Source organism: Hibiscus syriacus, unplaced genomic scaffold, assembly GCF_006381635.1.
Source record: "Hibiscus syriacus cultivar Baekdansim isolate YM2019G1 unplaced genomic scaffold, ASM638163v2 tig00005946_pilon, whole genome shotgun sequence".
In the NCBI taxonomy this organism is placed as follows: Eukaryota; Viridiplantae; Streptophyta; class Magnoliopsida; order Malvales; family Malvaceae; genus Hibiscus; species Hibiscus syriacus.
Genome location: NW_024062074.1, coordinates 66,468 through 86,778, shown reverse-complemented (window position 1 = coordinate 86,778; position 20,311 = coordinate 66,468). Strand labels below are relative to the sequence as shown.

At 35.9% G+C, this 20,311-nt stretch overlaps 1 protein-coding gene and 1 pseudogene across 1 annotated transcript; both read right to left on the bottom strand.

Annotated features, from left to right (window-relative positions):
• Window positions 1-422: 422 nt before the first annotated feature.
• LOC120200387 lies at window positions 423-2,020 on the bottom strand (annotated as a pseudogene).
• A 5,444-nt stretch (window positions 2,021-7,464) lies between these two features.
• Window positions 7,465-10,194, bottom strand: LOC120200386 (pentatricopeptide repeat-containing protein At1g63330-like). Its single transcript, XM_039201260.1, has one exon. The coding sequence runs from the start codon at window positions 10,192-10,194 to the stop codon at window positions 7,906-7,908; it is 2,289 nt and encodes a 762-aa protein (XP_039057191.1). The 3' UTR covers window positions 7,465-7,905.
• Between the last annotated feature and the right edge of the window lie 10,117 nt (window positions 10,195-20,311).

Below are 20,311 nucleotides of genomic sequence, written 5' to 3'. Positions count from 1 at the left end.
AAAAAAACCTAAAAGAACAAATAACAAAAGGAAAGAGATGTTAACTAATCTCCTTACCAATTGCAACATACAATTTTCATCGCCTTGTCAATCGTGCTAGCATTTTATGAGTTTCACATCAAGTGTCAAACCCTTTCAAGCATCTCTTCAGCAAGCCTCACAGTCTCCTCTTTTCTTTTGCTCTTTGCATATCCGTTGATCAACATCTTATACACCATTAAATCAGGTGCAAAACCCTGCGTTGCCATTGAATCAAAGACATCCTTTGCCTTATTCATCTCACCAGGCATGCAATACATTCTGATCATATCCTGTATGTAAATCCATTAGCCTTCACACCTTTTTGATCCATCTGCTTCAGTACTTCACGAGCTTTATCGGTTGTTCCTTGTGCGCTAATAGCATCCAACAAAATGTTACAAGTTTCAATATCAGGAACAATATGTTCAGCGACCATCTTACTAAGCTAGCTTGTCGCTTCTTCACATTGGCTTGAATTGCACAATCCATGTATTAAACAACTATAGGTGACAATGTTGGGTTTTATATCTCTCTGAACCATTAGTTCAAACATTGTAATGGCTTCTTTAGTCCTCTTTTCCTTGCATAAACATCGATTAATGAACTGAAGGTCACAACATCAGGATGGACTCCTTCATTCATCATCCTATCAAGCAAGCTCATCGCTTCTTCCCATTTCCCTGAATGACAAAATCCGTGAATCAAAGAATTGTAGGTCACGACTTCTGGTTTTACATTTCTTTGACACAGTAGCTCCAACATGGTGTTGGCTTCTTTGGTTCTCTTTTCCCCGCATAAAGCATTGATAAAAGAATTGAAAGTTGCTACATCAGGATCAACTCTTTCATTCATCATTCTATGGAGCAAACTTGTCGCTTCTTCCCATTTCCCTGAATAACAAAATCCGTGAATCAAAGAATTGTAGGTGATGGCGTCTGATTTTACATTTCTTTGACACATTAGTTCCAACATGGTGTTGGCTTCTTCGGTTCTCTTTTCCCTGCATAAAGAATTGATAAAAGAATTGAAAGTTACTACATCAGGATCGACTCTTTCATTCATCATTCTATCGAGCAAGCTTGTCGCTTCTTCCCATTTCCCTGAATGACAAAATCCATGAATCAAAGAATTGTAGGTCACCTTTACGAGTCATTAGTTCCAGAATTTCACTAGCCTTTGATGACTTTCCCTCCTTGCATAAACAGTCTATCATGGAATTAAAAGTTACAGCATCGGGTGAAATTTCAGATCCAATCATATTTTCAAAGAATTTTGTGGTCAGTCTCCACTCACCAAACTTGCACAAGGCACGGATTAGCATATTATAAGTGGCTACATTAGGCTCTATGCCTTTTTGTGTCATTAAATCGAATAGAGATATTGCTTCTTGGATCTTCCATCGTTGCAAAGAGGATCAATAAAAGCATTTAAGGTATACACATTAGGAGAAATCTCCTTGTCAAACATGGAAGCTAATAATCATTTTGCTTCATCCCAACGACCAGCACTGCAAAATCCATTAACGAACTAAAAGTAACAACATTTGGCTCAATTCTCCGATCAAACATATCTTGAAAGATAATGAAAGCCTTATCCATTTGTTTCTCTTTACAAAACCCATCAATAATTGTATTATAGCATATCACATTAGGCTCAAAGCTTCCATTTACATTCATCTTTATCAGCAAAACAACTGCAAAACAACTGCAAAACGAATATTCCCTGAGTTGCAAAGTCCCCTTATAATAAAACCATAAGTCTATTGATTGCACATATAACCGTTGTTCAATAGTTTCCAAAACAACCCCACTGGCTCGGCAATCTTACCCTCATCAATCAGCCAAAGCAGCGAATTCATGGTATAGTGGTCAGTTTGAAGACCAAGTTTTATAGTCATAGCCAACACAGAGAAACCCAAGATCACTTTCTTCAAATTGCACAAAAAACGGAGCCAAATGTTAATTGCAAAGACATCAACTTGCAATTCAATAAAATCCATGTAACATCCCAAAGGGATTAAAATTTCGTATGATATTTATAAAAATAGTCTGACAAAAATTTTGGTTATCAAGGAATTTTGAAAAGATTGAGGACTTTAAGTGTAATTTTGTTCTTCATTGATTTTAGTTAATTATATCATTCACGTGGGTTGTTCATACTTTGGTTGGTGTGAATTGTTTTTTTTCTATTATTATTATTTTATTTAGATTGACATGAACCACACAATTGAGATATTTTGAAATTATTTGGGATATTTTATGAGGTATTACCCGTGCAATAGATGGAACCAAAATAAACCTCTAACCTTAAACTTATCTTTGTAAACCCCAAACAAAGAAAGAAATGACGAAGAAGCTCGGTCACAAGAAAACGTTTGGGTCCAATGATTCAAACTTCTTTTTTTAAGATACCGACGGTTAAAATGTTTCCCTTGTCAGTAATAGCAGCATAGCTCTAAAGAAGCCTTATCAGACGACTGTCGGTGATGATCGAATCCATTCTTATTCAAAGAAATCGACTAAATTTTGTTAGATCTTTGACGCTCGATAATATTTTTGGATGATCGGAGGTTGGATTCTTGATGTGGAGCTTGAGGAGGCTGATTACAAATTGAAGCTTAAAGAAGAATTGAAAATAAATGGAAAAGAAATGATGAGAGCACGTGGGTTTTAGGAAAAAGTTAATAAAGGATAAAGGGTAAATCACAACATGAGTAGTCCAAGTTTGGTGAGAATTCAACCTTTTCTTCTATTTTCTATATAGTTATGAATATTGTCTAATAGTTTGAATAAGATTATTTTGGTCACTTATCTTGGTAACTAAGTATTAAATTGACCCTTTGAGTTTTTAATTTTGTCAGTTATGTCCCTCTATTATAGAAATGATTTTAATAAATTATTGTTATGGCTAGGAAATTTATTTTGGATTCGGGATCGTATATTAGAAGGTTCGAGCTCTTGAGAAAAAGATTTGAAACTAGAAATTGAGTTGGTGAGCTCAAATTCAAGAGTTATTGTTTGGGTTTTGTCGACATCTTGAACCCGATTTCGAAGTCTGTTTTGTCAAATTCGAACCCGGAATTATTAGAAGTTGAATTAAAGATCGAGTGCATTCGAATGGAATTTAAATGGTCAATCAGTATGGCACGGAAATTGAGGTAATACTTTACTACCTCTTTATGCTTTATGGATCATGTGAATATTGGTAAATGCATGAATAAGATATTATTGGTCTCATATGTGTAGTTAATTAATTTCTACACTCGATCCGAATACGATAAAGATTCGGTAAATGTTTATGGTTCAGATGGATTGTTAGAATTAAAATTACAAGTTATGTGTTTAGTGATAAAAGAATCTGCTTGGATCTGTAACATATAATTTATTTCATCAAAGGTAATTGGATGATACATTATGAGAATACACCAGTAGGATAAAATTACGGAAATACCCTTATATTGTAAAAAGACAAGATTTGATCATAGAAGTTGGATAAAGGATTTTTAAAGACATATTGATTCGATAAAATTTCAGATGTGCATAAGAAATGCTAGTTTTGATTAGAAAATTTTGATATTTGGTTTTTAACCCCAAGGTGGTTTGTACAAGCTACTAGAAGTTGTTAAGGGAATCATTTCAAGAGCAGAGAATGTTCAAGAAAACAATTAATCATAGGATCTCTATATTATAATTATTTTTGTTAAGAGTTAATACTGAAATTATCTGTTTAAGAAATTACGAAAATGCCCTTGAGAGGTAAAAATAGTTTGAGTTAAACTTGATTGAGAAAGTACTTTGAGGATTCGTATTTAACTCGATAAATTATGGATATAATTGTTAAGATCCGTATTTGTATAGAAAAATTTCCTGATAACCTGTTTGTAACTTCTGAGAAGGCAATTAACCTGAAAATGTATGGGTTAAGAATAAATTAGTGAGGGTGCTCTTTTGTCAGAATTGTTCGAAAGGTCTGGAAAAGATGATACGTTTGAATTAAATAATAAGATTGGATGGAAGAAAATGATTGAAATGCGTTGGATCAGTAAAATGACCAAAATATCCCTTTAATGGAAATGAATCAAGAATATCACCAAGCCCGGGAATGAATGCATATCCTCAAGCTTTGAAATGAATGAAAAAACATTGAGCATCGAAAGGACCAAAATACCCTTATGGCCAAGAATAAGTAAATGATTTGGATTCATTAAGGAATTCAAATAAATATGGATGTGGCATTGCCTTAAAAAGTTATGGAAAACACCTTATGCGGGTCGATCAACGATAATACTATATCAGTACTTGAATGACATAGATATCACTTGAATGTGTGTTCGTCTTCTCAAGTTTGGATTGATGATAATTCGGTAATTACTCAGCTCAACTCTATAATGTATTCGGTACTAAGAAGTGGATATTCGTTAGACAAATTTACCACGAAGGCCATATTGAACTGAATGGAAATACTATATGGATTCGAAATTTAGAAACGTCCGAATTACTTTGGAAAACTCTGAAGTAACCGAGATAACTTGACTGCTAAAGGAATTAATTAATCTTTATGACTGAGGATTAAATAAGTGATTTGGATGAGTCTGGAACACTAATAAACTTGTATAATGTATTGTTGTTATGGTAACGAACCACAAATCAAATACGTTAGCATTTCTTGATACCGTTGAAACGTGGAAATGAAATAGAGACTATTGGAAGATATAAGCGATGATTCTAGAGATGATCTATGTATATGCATTTTGGTATTAAAGAGTTAATGCTATAAAAGGACAATGAATTGAGTAGTCGACAAGCATCAGTTCTAGAGTTGTTTGATAATTTGATCGATTATTATAATTGGTAAATGTCATGAATCTTTGTTTCTTCTTTATCAACTCAAATCACTCCAGGCGTTCTTGAATACTTTCCTGATGCACATGAAAACATAGTGGGATTCTAAGTATCAACTTTAAGTGTCCGATTAGATTGGTTAGTAATCAATCCTCTCCAATGGAACCTTGTTCCTGTAATCCGATCAAATTGCACAAGCTTCATGTTATCCATACTGATAACTATAAAATGCCTCTGAAAAATACTTGGATACTCTAGTGTGTTCCACATGTACTACATGACTGTTTTATATGTTTTGAAATGAGTTTTAACAAAATTATTGATTTACTGGTTTATGAACCATGGCAACATGGTATGTGATAACTGGTTACGGTTTTCATCGAAAACTATGAATTGTTATTGATTTATGGACCATGAAATATACTGGTTACTTATGGAACTATTTTATTGGGATATTATATGGGTAGACTGGAGATACAGCTCTGATTAAGCTGGAAATTTCTTACGGACCTAAGGTAATCATTGGGTAGGCTCTCAGGCCCCAAGGCACTCTCTTGGGTTAATCATGGAACTACTTATGGTGTACAGGTGGAAATCAGTTATATGGTTTATTTCATTACTATGATTATGACATATGACTGGATGGCGACCCATGTATTACGATTTATTGCCAAAATTGATTTCTACTGAATTTTTATATGGATAGGATTCTGGAGTATGAAGGCACAACCCTGATCCAGCTGGTCTTACGGACCTAAGGATATCCTTGGGTAGGCCCATGGGCCCCAAGGTATATCCTTAGGTTGGCTCCCTTTGTTGTGTGCTTAGGGTAAGCCCTACGGACGCAGTTCTGGGGAACTGCATGACGGAGTTGGTTGGAGGGTTCCACTATGGTTTTAAAAAGATTTATATCTTTTCACTAGTTTTGATTGTAACACACTAGACGTCCTATTCGATCTCCTAAAAACGTGATATTATGAAATGTTTCCTATGAATTGAGATATTCATGGCTTCTATTCGATGAACTACCAGTGGAACCTCTGATTATCCCGAAAATTTGTGTACGTCTGATTTAATAAGGAAAGTATGGCTTTCCATTTATCTGCATGTCCTATAGCATAATCTGGTAGTTCTGTATTATTGAGCTTTCCGAAGCTCACTCTATTACTCACCATTGCAGGTTAAAAGAATTGTATCAGTACATCTATCGACATCAATAAGGGAGTTATTCCGGCGTTGCTTTCGGAGGATGGTACATGTGATTAGGGGGCATATAATTGTATTTTATTTTATATATGAGTCTGAAAAGCTGTTTTATTTCTGCATACTGATAAATGATTTTATAAGTTTACATGTTCTGATAAAAAGTTTTAAATTTTCCGTATTTTTACAGTGGGTGTTACAATCATATCGGGTTATCCGAATCGGTCTGAGGGTGTTACAATCCATCATCTGTTTACACATGGAAACAACAAGCTCATAGTGTTTCATCTTGGAAACTGCTCCAAGCAGATGGTTGAAAGCTACAATTGAGGGAAAGGGTCTCAACGAAATCATGGGTGGGTTTAGACATACCCATATTGACATATTTATCAGAAGCAGCAGAATAACTGGAAAGGAGACACGAAATGGGCAGCTTGGAGAAAGAAAATGGAACAGAATTCCGTGATTCAGGACCTGAAATCTTCAATAAAAATTTTGACTGAAGAATCTCGATGATGGCCTTGTTTTCGATAAACTATACTCCTGTAAAATCATCGACTTTCCAAAGGACTTGGGCTGCTTGAAACTACCATTAAGATCACCTGCAAGACAGGTCGTGGGAGTAGCTTAAGAGAAAACTATATCATCACCAAGTACTTCTTTACATTCAGGTGCAGGGAAGGTATTATCATCACCAGTCAGATATTTCGACACACTGCTAGCAGAAAACATGACCGCAAATGGCAAAAACAGGATCATGATGTGTACCCTGTAAAAATTATTAAGCGTTATAATAAGTATACGGATCCCTTTGGAAAGATGAACTTTTTCAGCTCTTTAGCCAGATACTATGAAAATTGGGATTGAAAAATACTTCACATCTCAGCCAAGTCACACAGGATCGAATTCACATCGTTGGCACCAGTTCTGTCGTCGGAGTAAATTAAAAGCAGGCTCCGTTGCATTATTGGATCCAGAACTGTTCACGAAGTGGGATTACTACCTTAAACTCTATGATCCCTCATAATATCGAGCTTTCTTTCTTATAAATAGGCTTCCCTCTATTAAAAAAGGGCTAAAATATTAAACACACTGATCACTCCACAAAGTTGAAGGTTTGTTGACCTTTCTTGATTAAACACACCGAATAGAAACTACATCAACTTTGGTCTTAAAATATTAAAAATATTAATGACAATGAACTTGCTTACACATCAAAATACAATCATATAAACAATACAGAGAAGTCAATGCAACTGTAACAACAGTCAGATTCTGAGCAATAGAGCCATATTTACAATGAAACATTACGTTCAAGTAAGCCTCCAATGGCCACAACCACGACTTTAGTGCTGATTCAAATTACAACCTGCAGCAAAAGGAAAAAATTATAGCAATCACACAAAAGGTTAAGTTCCAAAACGTTCACAAAAAGCCTCATTTTCTCTTTTGGTTCACAAAATAACGTCAAATGATGGTTCAATAAAAAATGACAAAGTTCATCTAATATCCCGGCATCATCTCCATTTCAGCAGTAACAATGAAAAAACTGAAACAAAATAACAAAAAGAATGAGATGTTAATTAATATACTTACCATCTGCAACATACAGCTTTCATAGGCTTGTCAACTCTCTTAGCATGCTATGAGTTTCCACATTAAGTGTCAATCCCTTTTGGAGCATTTCTTCAGCAAGCCTCGCAATCTCCTCTTTTCCTTTGCTCCTTGCAAACCCATTGATCAGCATCTTGAAAGCCGTTAAATCAGGTGCAGAACCTTGGGTTGCTATTGAATCAAAGACATCCTTTCCCTTGTTCATTTCACCAAGCGCAGTATACATTCAGATCATTGCCCTGTAAGTAAATCCATTAGGCTTCACACCATGTTGATCCATTACCTTCAGTACTTCACGAGCTTTGTCGTTTGTTCCATGTTTGATAATAGCATCCAACAAAATGTTAAAAGTTTCAATATCAGGAACAATATGTTGAGCGACCATCTTACTGAGCAAGCTTGTGGCTTCTTCACATTGGCCTGATTTGCACAATCCATGTATTAAACAACCGTAGGTGACTATGTCAGGTTTTACATTTCTTTGACTCATTACTTCCAATAAGGTAATGGCTTCTTCTGTTCTCTTTTCCTTGCATAAAGCATCGATTAAAGAATTGAAAGTTACTACATTAGGATGGATTCCGTCATTCATCATTCTCTCGAGCAAGTTTGTTGCTTCTGTCCATTTACCTGAATTGCAGAATCCATGTATCAAACAACTGTAGGTGACTATGTCAGGTTTTACATTCCTCTGACTCATCAGTTCCAACATGGTAATGGCTTCTTCAGTCCTCTTTTCCTTGCAAAAAGCATTGATTAAAGAATTGAAAGTCACAACATCAGGATGAACTCCTTCATTCATCATTCTATCGAGCAAGCTTGTTGCTTCTGTCCATTTACCTGAATTGCAGAATCCATGTATCAAACAATTGTAGGTGATAATGTTGGGTTTTACATTCGTCTGACTCATCAATTCCAACATGGTAATGGCTTCTTTGGTCCTCTTTTCCTTGCAAAAAGCATTGATTAAAGAACTGAAAGTCACAACATTAGGATGGACACCTTCATTCATCATTCTATCGAGCAAGCTTGTTGCTTCAGTCCATTTACCTGAATTGCAAAATCCATGTATTAAACAATTGTAGGTTACAATGTCGGGTTTTACATTCCTCTGACTCATCAACTCCAACATGGTAATGGCTTCTTCGGTCCTCTTTTCCTTGCAAAAAGCATTGATTAAAGAATTGAAAATCACAACATCAGGATGGACACCTTCATTCATCATCCTATTGAGCAAGCTTGTTGCTTCTTCCCATCGCACAGAATGACAAAATCCATGAATCAAAGAATTGTAGGTGATGGCATCTGGCTTTACACCTTTACGAGTCATTAGTTCCAGAATTTCAACCGCCTTTGATAACTTCCCCTCCTTGCACAAACTGTCTATCATGGAATTAAAAGTTATAGCATCGGGTGAAATTTCAGATCCAATCATATTTTCAAAAAATTTTGTGGTCAGTCTCCACTCACCAAACTTGCATAACGCACGGATTAGCAAATTATAAGTGACAACACTTGGCTTTATGCCTTTTTGGGTCATTAAATCGAATAGAGATATTGCTTCTTGGATCTTCCCATCCTTGCAAAGAGGAGCAATAAGAGCACTTAGGATATACGCATTAGGAGAAATCCCCTTGTTAACCATGGCAGCTAATAATCGTTTTGCTTCATCCCAACGGCCGGCGCTGCAAAACCCATTAACTAAAGAACTAAAAGTAACAACATTTGGCTCAATACTCCAATCTAACATATCTTGAAAGATAATGAAAGCCTTATCCATTTGTTCCTCTTTACAAAATCCATCAATAATTGTATTATAGCATATTACATTAGGTTCAAAGCTTCTATTTACATTCATCTTCATCAGTAAAACAACTGCAAAACGAATATTCCCTGAGTTGCAAAGCCCCCTGATAATAATACTATAAGTGTATTGATCACACGGGTAATCGTTGTTCAATATTTTCCAAAACAACCCCCTTGCCTCAGCAATCTTACCCTCATCAATCAGCCCAAGAAGCAGAGCATTCGTGGTATAAGGGTTAGGATGAAGACCACGTTTTATAATCATAGCAAACGCAGAGAAACCCAAGTCCACTTTCTTCAAATTGCACAAACAACGGATCCAAATGGTCATTGCAAAAATATCAGGTTGCAACTCACTACAGCCCACCATCTGTTTACACATAGAAATAACGAGTGCATAGTGTTTCATCTTGGAGAGTGCTCCAAGCAGATGGTTGAAAGCCAAAATTGAGGGCAAGGGTCTAATCGAAATCATGGAATTGAAAAAACCCAGAGCTTCATCAAGTTCAAGGGATCCTGATTTACACTTATTTACGACCAATATTTCGAGATGGGTGGTTTTTGTCATACCCATATTGACATATTTATCAGAAGCAGCAGAATAACCGGAAATGAAACAAGTAATGGGCAGTTTAGAAAAGGAAGAAGGAAGAGAATTACCAGAGAAAGGTAGAATCAAAGCAGGAAATGAGGAGGATATTCTCTTCATCGTATGTAAACCTAAACCTGCCTTCATTACCTTGGTTCCCAATTTCTTATTTTGAGACGACAATACGTAAAAGGATCAAAATGTCAAATTACTCGTTATGAAATTTGTTTTATTTAGTAGGGTTATTTCACCTCTATCATATTCAAATTTAGGTTAAATTATTTAACTTATGGATTTATAATTATTTCTTTTGGAAAGAGAATCGGACCTCGTTAAAAAATCATATATCTAACCATGATTTTTACTTGTTGGTTTTATCAAACAATGCAATGCATTACTACAAAGCAAAAATTAGGAGTGAAAAAATACTTGGTTAAATCAAATTAATTTAAATTTTAAGATTTATTCAATTTTAATAATTTTAGTTGGTTGTTGATTTTAGATACAATAGAATTGATTATACATATATATTTTAGGTAAACTACATAGTAGGTAAACTACATAGTGACCAGTTATGTAGTTTCTTTTCATTTTTATCATCATTTTTGAATTTTTGTCAAATTATATTACTTAACTATTTAAATGTATTCAATCAGATCATTTGTCGTTAACATTTAAAGAAATTGCTTACAAGTCAGTTAATAAAACTAATATAATTACATATTTGATCAATGCTACTTACATATTCTATCAATTTAGTCTTAATTTTAATAAATTAAAATAAATTTAATTTTCGAATCAGATCATGTCTGTCAGGATCATCTTTCGGGTAGGCCCGGAATTGGGCTTCGACTTGGATTGATTTGGGTTAGAGTCGCCACCGACCACTTTAAAACGAATTTAGGTGGGTCGGACACCATCTTACCTGATCTGCATTGTACCAGAAACGTGTTGGGTTCGGGAGTCGGTTACGGTCAAGGAAGGATTAGCACCCTTGAACCGCCCTTTCGATACCAATTAATTTATCGGTTGTCTTAATAACGAAAATTAAAATTAAAATTTTAAAAACCCGATTCAAATTACTTACCTCTTATTAGTTTGAATTTCTCTAATAGACAAAATAATAATAATAATACATAAATATTAAATTAATCAAAGAAAAAAATAAATAAAAAAATAAATCAAAAGAAAAAATGAAAAAAAAGAAAATTTAAATAAATTGAAAAATAAAAAAAGAATAAATCAAAGAAAGAAAAAATAAAAAATTAAAAAAATAATGAAAATAAAAAAATAAATCAAAGACAACGAAAAAAGGAAGAATAAAAAATAATTAAAAAAATTAATGAAATAAAAAGAAAAAGAAAAAAAGGTTAAATTTTAAAAATAATAAAATAAAAAATAATATGAAGAAAAAATAATTTTATAAAAAATAAAAAAAATAATAAAGTAAAATAAAAAACTTAGATGATCAAATTGGAACAAACTGAAATTAATAGATTAAATTGGTATTAACAACAACTGGAAAGGACTGAATACAAATTAAAAAATAAACGAGAGACCAAATCAAAAAGACTAAACAACACAAGCACTAAAGATGTAAATGACCCAAATGCCATAAAACCATGGCCCTAACTCTAAATCTACAAAAAACCACGGGCTCAAAAAAAAAATCATGTAACAATTTTTTATTAAAAAAATAAAACTTAAATTAAACTCACTTGGCCATCCATTCTTCTCTCTCACGCCGCAACTCTCCTCTCTTCTCACTTCTTTTTTTCATTTTTTTTTACAGAAAACTAAACAAATTTCAAATGGCTCGACTCTAAGTGTGGATTAATAGAAGAAACGGGGTTACCTTCGACAGTGAAAGGAGTTCCCTTTTCTCTGATGAAGCAACCGAAGCGTTCCGAGCAAAACGGTAAGTTCTTTCTTCTCCTTTTTTCCTAGAACTCTTTGTTGTGTAAAATGGTAGCTGATTTCTCTGGTTTTGATGATGGTAGAAAAAGCTTCTTCCTTTTTGATTGAAAACCCCTTGAAATATCTCTGGTGTTCCTCTTTGTGTTTTTTCTTTTATGTTTGAATCTGTTGCCCCTCCAAATGTGTTTACACGCTTTATTTATAGTAGAAAAAAGTGCTTGAATCTCAGTAAAACTCTAGGTTTGTTGTTGTTTATGTTTGTTGGTGTTGGTGCCGAGAAAACTGGCGAGAGACCCGGGTTGTTGGAGTGGTTGTTGAGCGTGCTGAAAATCACGGGGCTGATCTGGAGCGTTTAAGGTTGTTGTTATGTTTGGACGAAAATTGGTGTTCACAGTTGCCCCTCTTTGTCATTTTTTGTAGAACGAAAAATAGGACAAAGATAAAATGACACAAATTTGCGTTCGGTGGAGTCTGATATTTCAATTAAGAATAACTCTCTGTCGAGTTGAGTTGCAGATGACTCCTCCGTTGTGAAATCAAGTCCATCTTGAAATGAAACTGAAGTCGTAGTTCGGAATTTGAATTGGAATGTGGCTTCTCGTTGCCCTTTGGCCTTCTTCTCTATTTAAAGACCTTGGTTTAAAAAAATCAACTGGAAAATAATTCTTTGACTTCACCGTGTGGTTGATAGGCCTTCGAGCTGAATGAAATCGAACTCGAAAGGTCCTCGTCGACAGGTGGCTTTTCTCGACTTAAGATATGCTGCCAGAAAACAGTTTTTTGTCACTGAGGCACGGTTAACCCGAGTCTTCTTCTTGACTTGTAAACCTTGATTGCAACCGGAAACTACTGTGATTGAGATGTCATCGAGCTGAATGAAATCGAACTCGACAATTTTATTGGCAAATAGCCCTTCTTCCCTTGAGCTATTCTGTAAATTTGATTTGCCTCTGAGCTGAGTGTAATCGAACTCGAAGGTCTTTGGCAGATAGCCATTCTCGACTTAAGCTATGTTGCAAATGATGTGCCTTGGAGCTGAGCGTAGTCGAACTCGAAGGTCTTTTGGTGGCATATAACCCTTCTAGCCTTGAGTTATGTTGTAAATGATGTGCCCTCGAAGCTGAGTGTAATCGAACTCGAAGGTCTTCGGTTGGCAGATAGCCCTTCTCGACTTAAGCTATGCTGCAAATGATGTGCCTTGGAGCTAAGCGTAGTCGAACTCGAAGGTCTTTGGTCACAGATAACCCTTCTAGCCTTGAGTTATGCTGTAAATAATGTGCCCTCGAAGCTGAGTGTAATCGAACTTGAGGGTCTTTGGCAGATAGCCCTTATCGACTTAAGCTATGCTGCAAATGATGTGCCTTGGAGCTGAACGTAGTCGAACTCGAAGGTCTTTTGGTCACAGATAACCCTTCTAGCCTTGAGTTATACTGTAAATGATTTACCTCAAAGCTGAGTGTAATCGAACTCGAGGGTCTTTAGCAGATAGCCCTTCTCGATTTAAGTTATGTTGCAAATGATGTGCCTTAGAGCTGAGCGTAGTCGAACTCGAAGGTCTTTGGTTGGCAGATAACCCTTCTCGACTTAAGTTATGCTGCAAATGATATGCCTTGAAGCTGAGCGTAGTCGAAATCGAAGATCTTTTTGGTCACAGATAACCCTTCTAGTCTTGAGTTATGCTGTAAATGGTGTGCCCTTGAAGCTGAATATAATCAAACTTGAGGGTCTTTGGCAGATAGCCCTTCTCGACTTAAGCTATGCTGTAAATGATATGCCTTGGAGCTGAGCGTAGTCGAACTCGAAGGTCTTTAGTTGGTAGATAACCCTTCTTGACTTAAGTTATGCTGCAAATAATATGCCTTGGAGCTGAGCGTAGTCGAACTCGAAGGTCTTTTGGTGACAGATAACCCTTCTAGCCTTGAGTTATGCTGTAAATGATGTGCCCCAGAAGATGAGTGTAATTGAACTCGAGAGCCTTTAGCAGATAGCCCTTCTCGACTTAAGCTATGCTGCAAATAATGTGCCTTGGAGCTGAGCGTAGTTGAACTCGAAGGTCTTTGGTTACAGATAACCCTTCTAGCCTTGAGTTATGTTGTAAATGATGTGCCCTCGAAGCTGAGTGTAATAGAACTCGAGGGTCGGTAGATAGCCATTCTCGACTTAAGCTATGCTGCAAATAATGTGCCTTGGAGCTGAACGTAGTCGAACTCGAAGGTCTTTGTTGGCAGATAACCCTTCTAGCCTTGAGTTATGATGCAAATGTTGTCTTTAAAAAAATGCCTTACCTTCACAGGTCTAAGCCGGTCATAGTTCTTCAGGTGGTTCCTTTGAGCAAGTCTGAACCAAATGAGACGATCTTTGAATGACTCATCTTTTACGGAAAGCCCACTAATAAATTCTGACAGCCGGATATCTTCCGTTGTGGAATTGAAATCTAGCTTGAAGACATTAACTGGAAACATGCTGCTCATTATTGAGTTGAGTTGAACTGGATTTGATCTATATTGGTTCTCGAACCTATCTAAAATTGGTTCTGAGATCTGTAGATATGTCAAGTCGGTTGAGGTGTAGCTTCTCACTGTTGAGTTAAGCAACCACCATCGTTCTCTAAAGGCGCTTGCGAATCGAGTATCCTTCATCCTAAAGTTGAAACTTGACTCTAAAAGCTACAAAAATATTGTATGCTAAAATGATGAATGTGATGCACCTAGGTATGTCTAAGATGCATGCAACATGAATGAATTATGTTTTATCTCTTGGACTGGAGTCCCGTGTTTCGTCTGCCAATCTGGTCCCTAGAATCGATCGTGCCCCATCCTTTTTTCAAGCTTGGGCTTTACAGACCCTTCATATCTGAGACTGTTCTGTTTGAAAATGTTTTTTCTCATTTTTCTTGTTTTAGGAGGGAAAATGATAAAAATGTTGTAAAATATTGTTCGCAATTGAATCAAATTGTAAATGTGAGTTCAAAGAATATCAAAGGAATCAAGAGCTCTTTTAATGCTTTCAGAGTTACAGCTCTTTGACAAATGTTCAAATGGATGAGTTGACTTTAGGTTGGTCTCTTTTCTAAGGTTTTGGTAACTCAAAATGTCATTTTTTTAAAAATATCGCAACATGCTTTGGCATTTCAATTGGGTGCGAACAAAATGACGCAACTAGCATGATCAATTACTAGACCTTTTATTTCGGTCCTCTGAAATCTTCTATTTGTTCAAGTTTTGTATACTCTTCTAACAAAAGTAGTGCAAAAATATCGGTCTAAAAATGAAATTCTTGAGTGCTCGTGTGTAGTTGACTATAACAGGTATTCCTTAACTCCCTTAGTCCATCATACCGAAAATTTCTTGCATAGATAAATTTGTTTTAATTTACCATTGTCTGACTAGCTGAATCCATAAAGCCGGGGAGTTTAACCAATTGCTTTAGAGGGACATCTTAATATTATAATCACTTTTATCAGGTTTAATTGAAGGGTTCATCTCATCACAAAGTCTTTGGCCTGATAAAAACAGTGGAGCAAACACCGAATTGCCAAGTATCCGAGCAATGTCATGGTTTGAATGCAATCTATTCATAAAGCCAGGGCTTTTGAGTTTCCTCTGTAACCAATTGCCTTAGTGGAATAGCTCAGCTTTACGGATTTAATTTCTTAAGATTGTCAAGAAGAACCTGTTATAGTCTAGGCGTTTGTTGGAAGTCAAAAATTTCATCTTTAGAGTTCAATTTTCAAGCAACTAACCTAAACTAGATTCACTTACTCGACTATTCCATCTGTAAAGATCATGATCATCACTGAACGTCTTAAATAAAAAGTATAATAATGTCATATGCAAATGATTCCCCATGTTGTTCGCACCTTATGAAAGGACAATGTTATGTTGGTTAATTGTAAGAGCAGGGTACGATGTTTGAGGGTATATTCTGGGTAAGGCCAAAATCCTTGTTTTAAATCATGTTACTCCGTCAAAGATCTGTAACTTTGAACCATTTACAGAGTTTCTTAATTCAAATGATATTCAAAGAATTGCAAGTTTGCAAATGTGATTCATTGCTTAACATCTTTAAAGTAACATAAATTTCTTTAAAAAGTCATTACAAAAACTTGAGAAAAAATGAAAAAAAAAACAATTTCAAACAGAATGCCTCAGATGATGAAATGGTCTTCCTCACTTAGATGCCCCAAGTTGTTGAAGTCGATCCAGTTTTGGTTACACATCTTCTGTACGACTCTCTTGAATGCGTAACAGTTCTCAATAGTGTGCCCTGGGACACCGCCGTGATGTTCACAATGAGCACTCTCATCACACCACTTGGGGTATGGGGGCTTCATAGGTTCCACCGGATATGGTGACACTACGTGGGTGTCAAGAAGTTGTTGATAGAGTTCTTTGTATGTCATCGGAATAGGGTTAAAATGTTCCATTTCCTTTCTGGGTTCTTTGGAATCTTGTTTAGAAGTACCTGACAGTACAGCTGCATTTGATTTTGGGCCGGAGATTTTAACACCTTTATTGACGTGTTTGATGTTTTTAATCTCTCAATCCCGCTCTCGTATAGGAGGTTTTTTACTGGTCTCCTCATCCTTAATTTTACCCTTCTTTATGGCCGACTCGACCATTTCTCCGGCCATAACCAAGTCTGAAAAACTTCCTGATGTGATCGCAACTAGGTGTTTGAAGTATGGAGTCTTCAGGGTCTGTACGAAAATTTTTCAGTTTCCTTTTCATCCAAAGGTGGATGCACTTGTACAGCCAAATCTCTCCATTTTTGTACGTATTGCCTGAAACTCTCGTTATGTTTCTTTTCCATGCTTTGTAGCATAACTCGATCTGGCCTTATGTCATTGACATGCTTGTATTGTTCAAGAAATGACTTGGCCAGGTCCTTCCAGGTCTTGACATTTGATCGGCTTAGTTGGTTGTACCACCGAATGACTGAGCCCAACAGACTCTCTTAGAAGCAGTGGATCAGGAGTTGGTCATTTCCTCCATATCCTGTCATCTTTCGGCAGAACATGGTAATGTGAGTGGATGGGCAATTGTTCTCGTCAAACTTCTCGAATTCTGGGGACTTAAATTTTGGAGGAAGAACCAAATCCGGGACCAGACTAAGCTCCGCAGCATCGACTCCAGGGTAGTCATGGTCCCCTTTAACTACCTTCATTTGGTCCTCCAATTGCTTGATTTTCTCTTCCATCTTCTTTGATTTGTCTTCTTCGTCTGAATCTGATATATGGTAGTAACCCAGATTATTCCCAGGGTTAAATACAGAGGACGAGGGCTTCATTTTTGCAACAAATAAGTCCCCTCGAAGTTCTAGTAAGATTTCAGGTGAGACAACCACTTGTGGGGTAGGTGGTATAGTTACCCCTTCCGGTGAACCTGTCCCAGACGCTTTAGTCAGTTGTAGGCCAACTAACTTGGCAACGATCTGATCAACCAAAGACTCTTGGTTTTTCATGATTGTATTCAGAGTACTCAGACTACACAGGTTTATCTTGTCTTCAAGTTCTTTCTACAATTTTGCTTTCTCATCGATTTTCTCCATTCTTGTTTTCATCTACTTCTTTTTCAGGCGGGTGTTATGTGGATGAGGTGTGTCCTGAGCTTGAGGTGGTACCTCAAGTATTTGTTACTTTCCGATGAGACATGTTTCCGTTAGTTAATGTGAATGCAAAGAAAATAACAAAATGCAAAATGTCTAAATGCATGATGCATGAAATGTCCGATGCATTGATCCAAAAAATGTGCCTATTATTTTGAATAATCTTTATTGGGGACAAAAGTGTTTTATCTTTTAAGAGACAAAAATATCTTGACAGCTTCTGACATGTTGACTAGTCTTCTGTTTTCGTCTGTCACCGGTTGAATAACCTGTCGAACCGTTCCGGCTTCTCTGGATGAACCGTGCAAATGATGAGTTGTACTGGCCCAAGAAGTCTCGAATGGTTGCATCTCTGGCATTTATCTTTTGTTGAACCTGTTCCCAACGAATACATCATTGGAGCCCTCAATTGATAGGAACTATGTGAAGTTCATTTGTCCGTTTCTTTAATTCATCAGCAAGGGTCTCCAATTTCAGCTATCGTTTTGACATTGTTGTCTTTGAAGAGACTCCCAAGATCAGTAACCTTTATCTTGCCCCTGCAACCTCTGCAGTCAGTTCTTCAAAGATAGACTTTCATTGTGCTTGATGTAGACCTGATTCATTCTGAGCCCTTTATAATGCAGCAGAGTGATACACTCTTCAATTGTGGGCACTACGTCTTCTGGATTGAATGCGACACATAGTCACCTTGTAAACTGTCCTCTACATTTTCATCTCTTGTATTACAACCCCTTTTTCTATTAATGCAGATTATTCATGTTTAACAAACACGTTTTTGGTGGATCAACACCTCTTTTAAATGAGGCAAGTGATGAAAATAAAAGAAAAGAAAAGAAAAAATGAAAAGAGTTAGTGAGGTGAAAATAGTAAAAAACAATCATGAAAATAAAAGTCCTACCCCACATGATATCTACCCCACATGCTTATTATTCCTACCCGGACATGATCTCTATCCCGCATGCTAATTTCAAACAAATCCTAACCGCATATTTGTCTAGTTCGCATGCTTTGAATAGAAAGTAAAGCAGAAAATAAAGTAGCCTAGGGTTTGAAATGGGGCTTTGGGGTGGGCTCTAATTCCTTGTATTCTCCCGGTTTAGGTTCTAAAAAAGGTACTCAAGTTCTCCTTGCTAGTACCCGAGTTCTCCTTGCTGGTGCCCCCTTGGGCTTGTTACAAGTTTATGTGGACTAAGTTAAACTCGGGAGGAAACATTCTCTTATGCCCATACGGAGAATAAATTCACACGAAGACATAAGGTATATGAATCCCGAAGGTTACTTGCTAGGCCCATACGGTGAATAAATTCACACGAAGGCGTCGCTTTCGCCCCCACTTAAAAGGGTTCGGAGCTCGGGTATAGAGCTAGAGATGACAATTTTGAAAAATCTGAAATCATTAAAAAAACGTCAGTACAACTATTTATTTGAAAAATAATCAAAGGTAAATAATTGGAATCAGATAAATAAATTAAAATTAAAATTTACAATTTTCACTCAAAAAGACAACCGAAAATTAATTTCGACCGGACTCACTTACTTGTCCCCAGCGGAGTCGCCAAGCTGTCGGGACCGTCTTTCGGGTGGGCCCGGAATTAGGCTTCGACTTGGATTGAATTGGGTTAGAGTCACCACCGACCACTTTAAAATGAATTTAGGTGGGTCGGACACCATCTTACCTGATCTGCGTTGTACCAAAAACATGTCGGGTTCGGGAGTCGGTTACGATCAAGGAAGGATTAGCACCCTTGAACCGCCCTTTCGGTACCAATTAATTTATCGGTTGTCTTAATAACGAAAATTAAAATGAAAATTTAAAAAACCCCGATTCAAATTACTTACCTCTGATTAGATGGAATTTCTCTAAAAAAGGTCTAAAATGTTAGACAAAATAATAATAATAATAAATAAATATTAAAATAATCAAAGAAAAAAATAAAATAATAAATCAAAAGAAAAAATGAAAAAAAGAAAAGAAATTTTAAATAAATTGAAAAATAAGAAAAATAAAAAAAGAATAAATCAAAGAAAGAAAAAATAAAATAAATAAAAATATAATGAAAAATAAAAAAATAAATCAAAAACAACGAAAAAATGAAGAATAAAAAATAATTAATAAAATAATAAAATAAAAAAAGTTAAATTTTAAAAACAATAAAATAAAAAATAATATGAAGAAAAAATAATTTTATAAAAAAATAAAAAATAATAATAAAGTAAAATAAAAAAAAAAACTTAGATGATCAAATTGGAACAAACTGAAATTAATAGATTAAATAGGTATTAACAGCAACTGGAAAGGACTGAATACAAATTAAAAAATAAACGAGAGACCAAATCAGAAAGACTAAACAACACAAACACTAAAGATGTAAATGACCCAAATGCCATAAAACCATGGCCCTAACTCTAAATCCACAGCAAAACCACGAGCTCAAAAAAATTATGTAACAATATTTTATTAAAAAAATAAAACTTAAATTAAACTCACTTGGTCATCCATTCTTCTCCCTCACGCCGCAACTCTCCTCTCTTCTCACTTCTTTTTTCATTTTTTTATAGAAAACTAAACAAATTTCAAATGGCTCGACTCTAAGCGTGGATTAATAGAAGAAACGGGGTTACCTTCGACGGTGGAAGGAGTTCCCTTTTCTCTTATGAAGTAACCGAAGCGTTCCGAGCAAAACGATAAGTTCTTTCTTCTCCTTTTTTC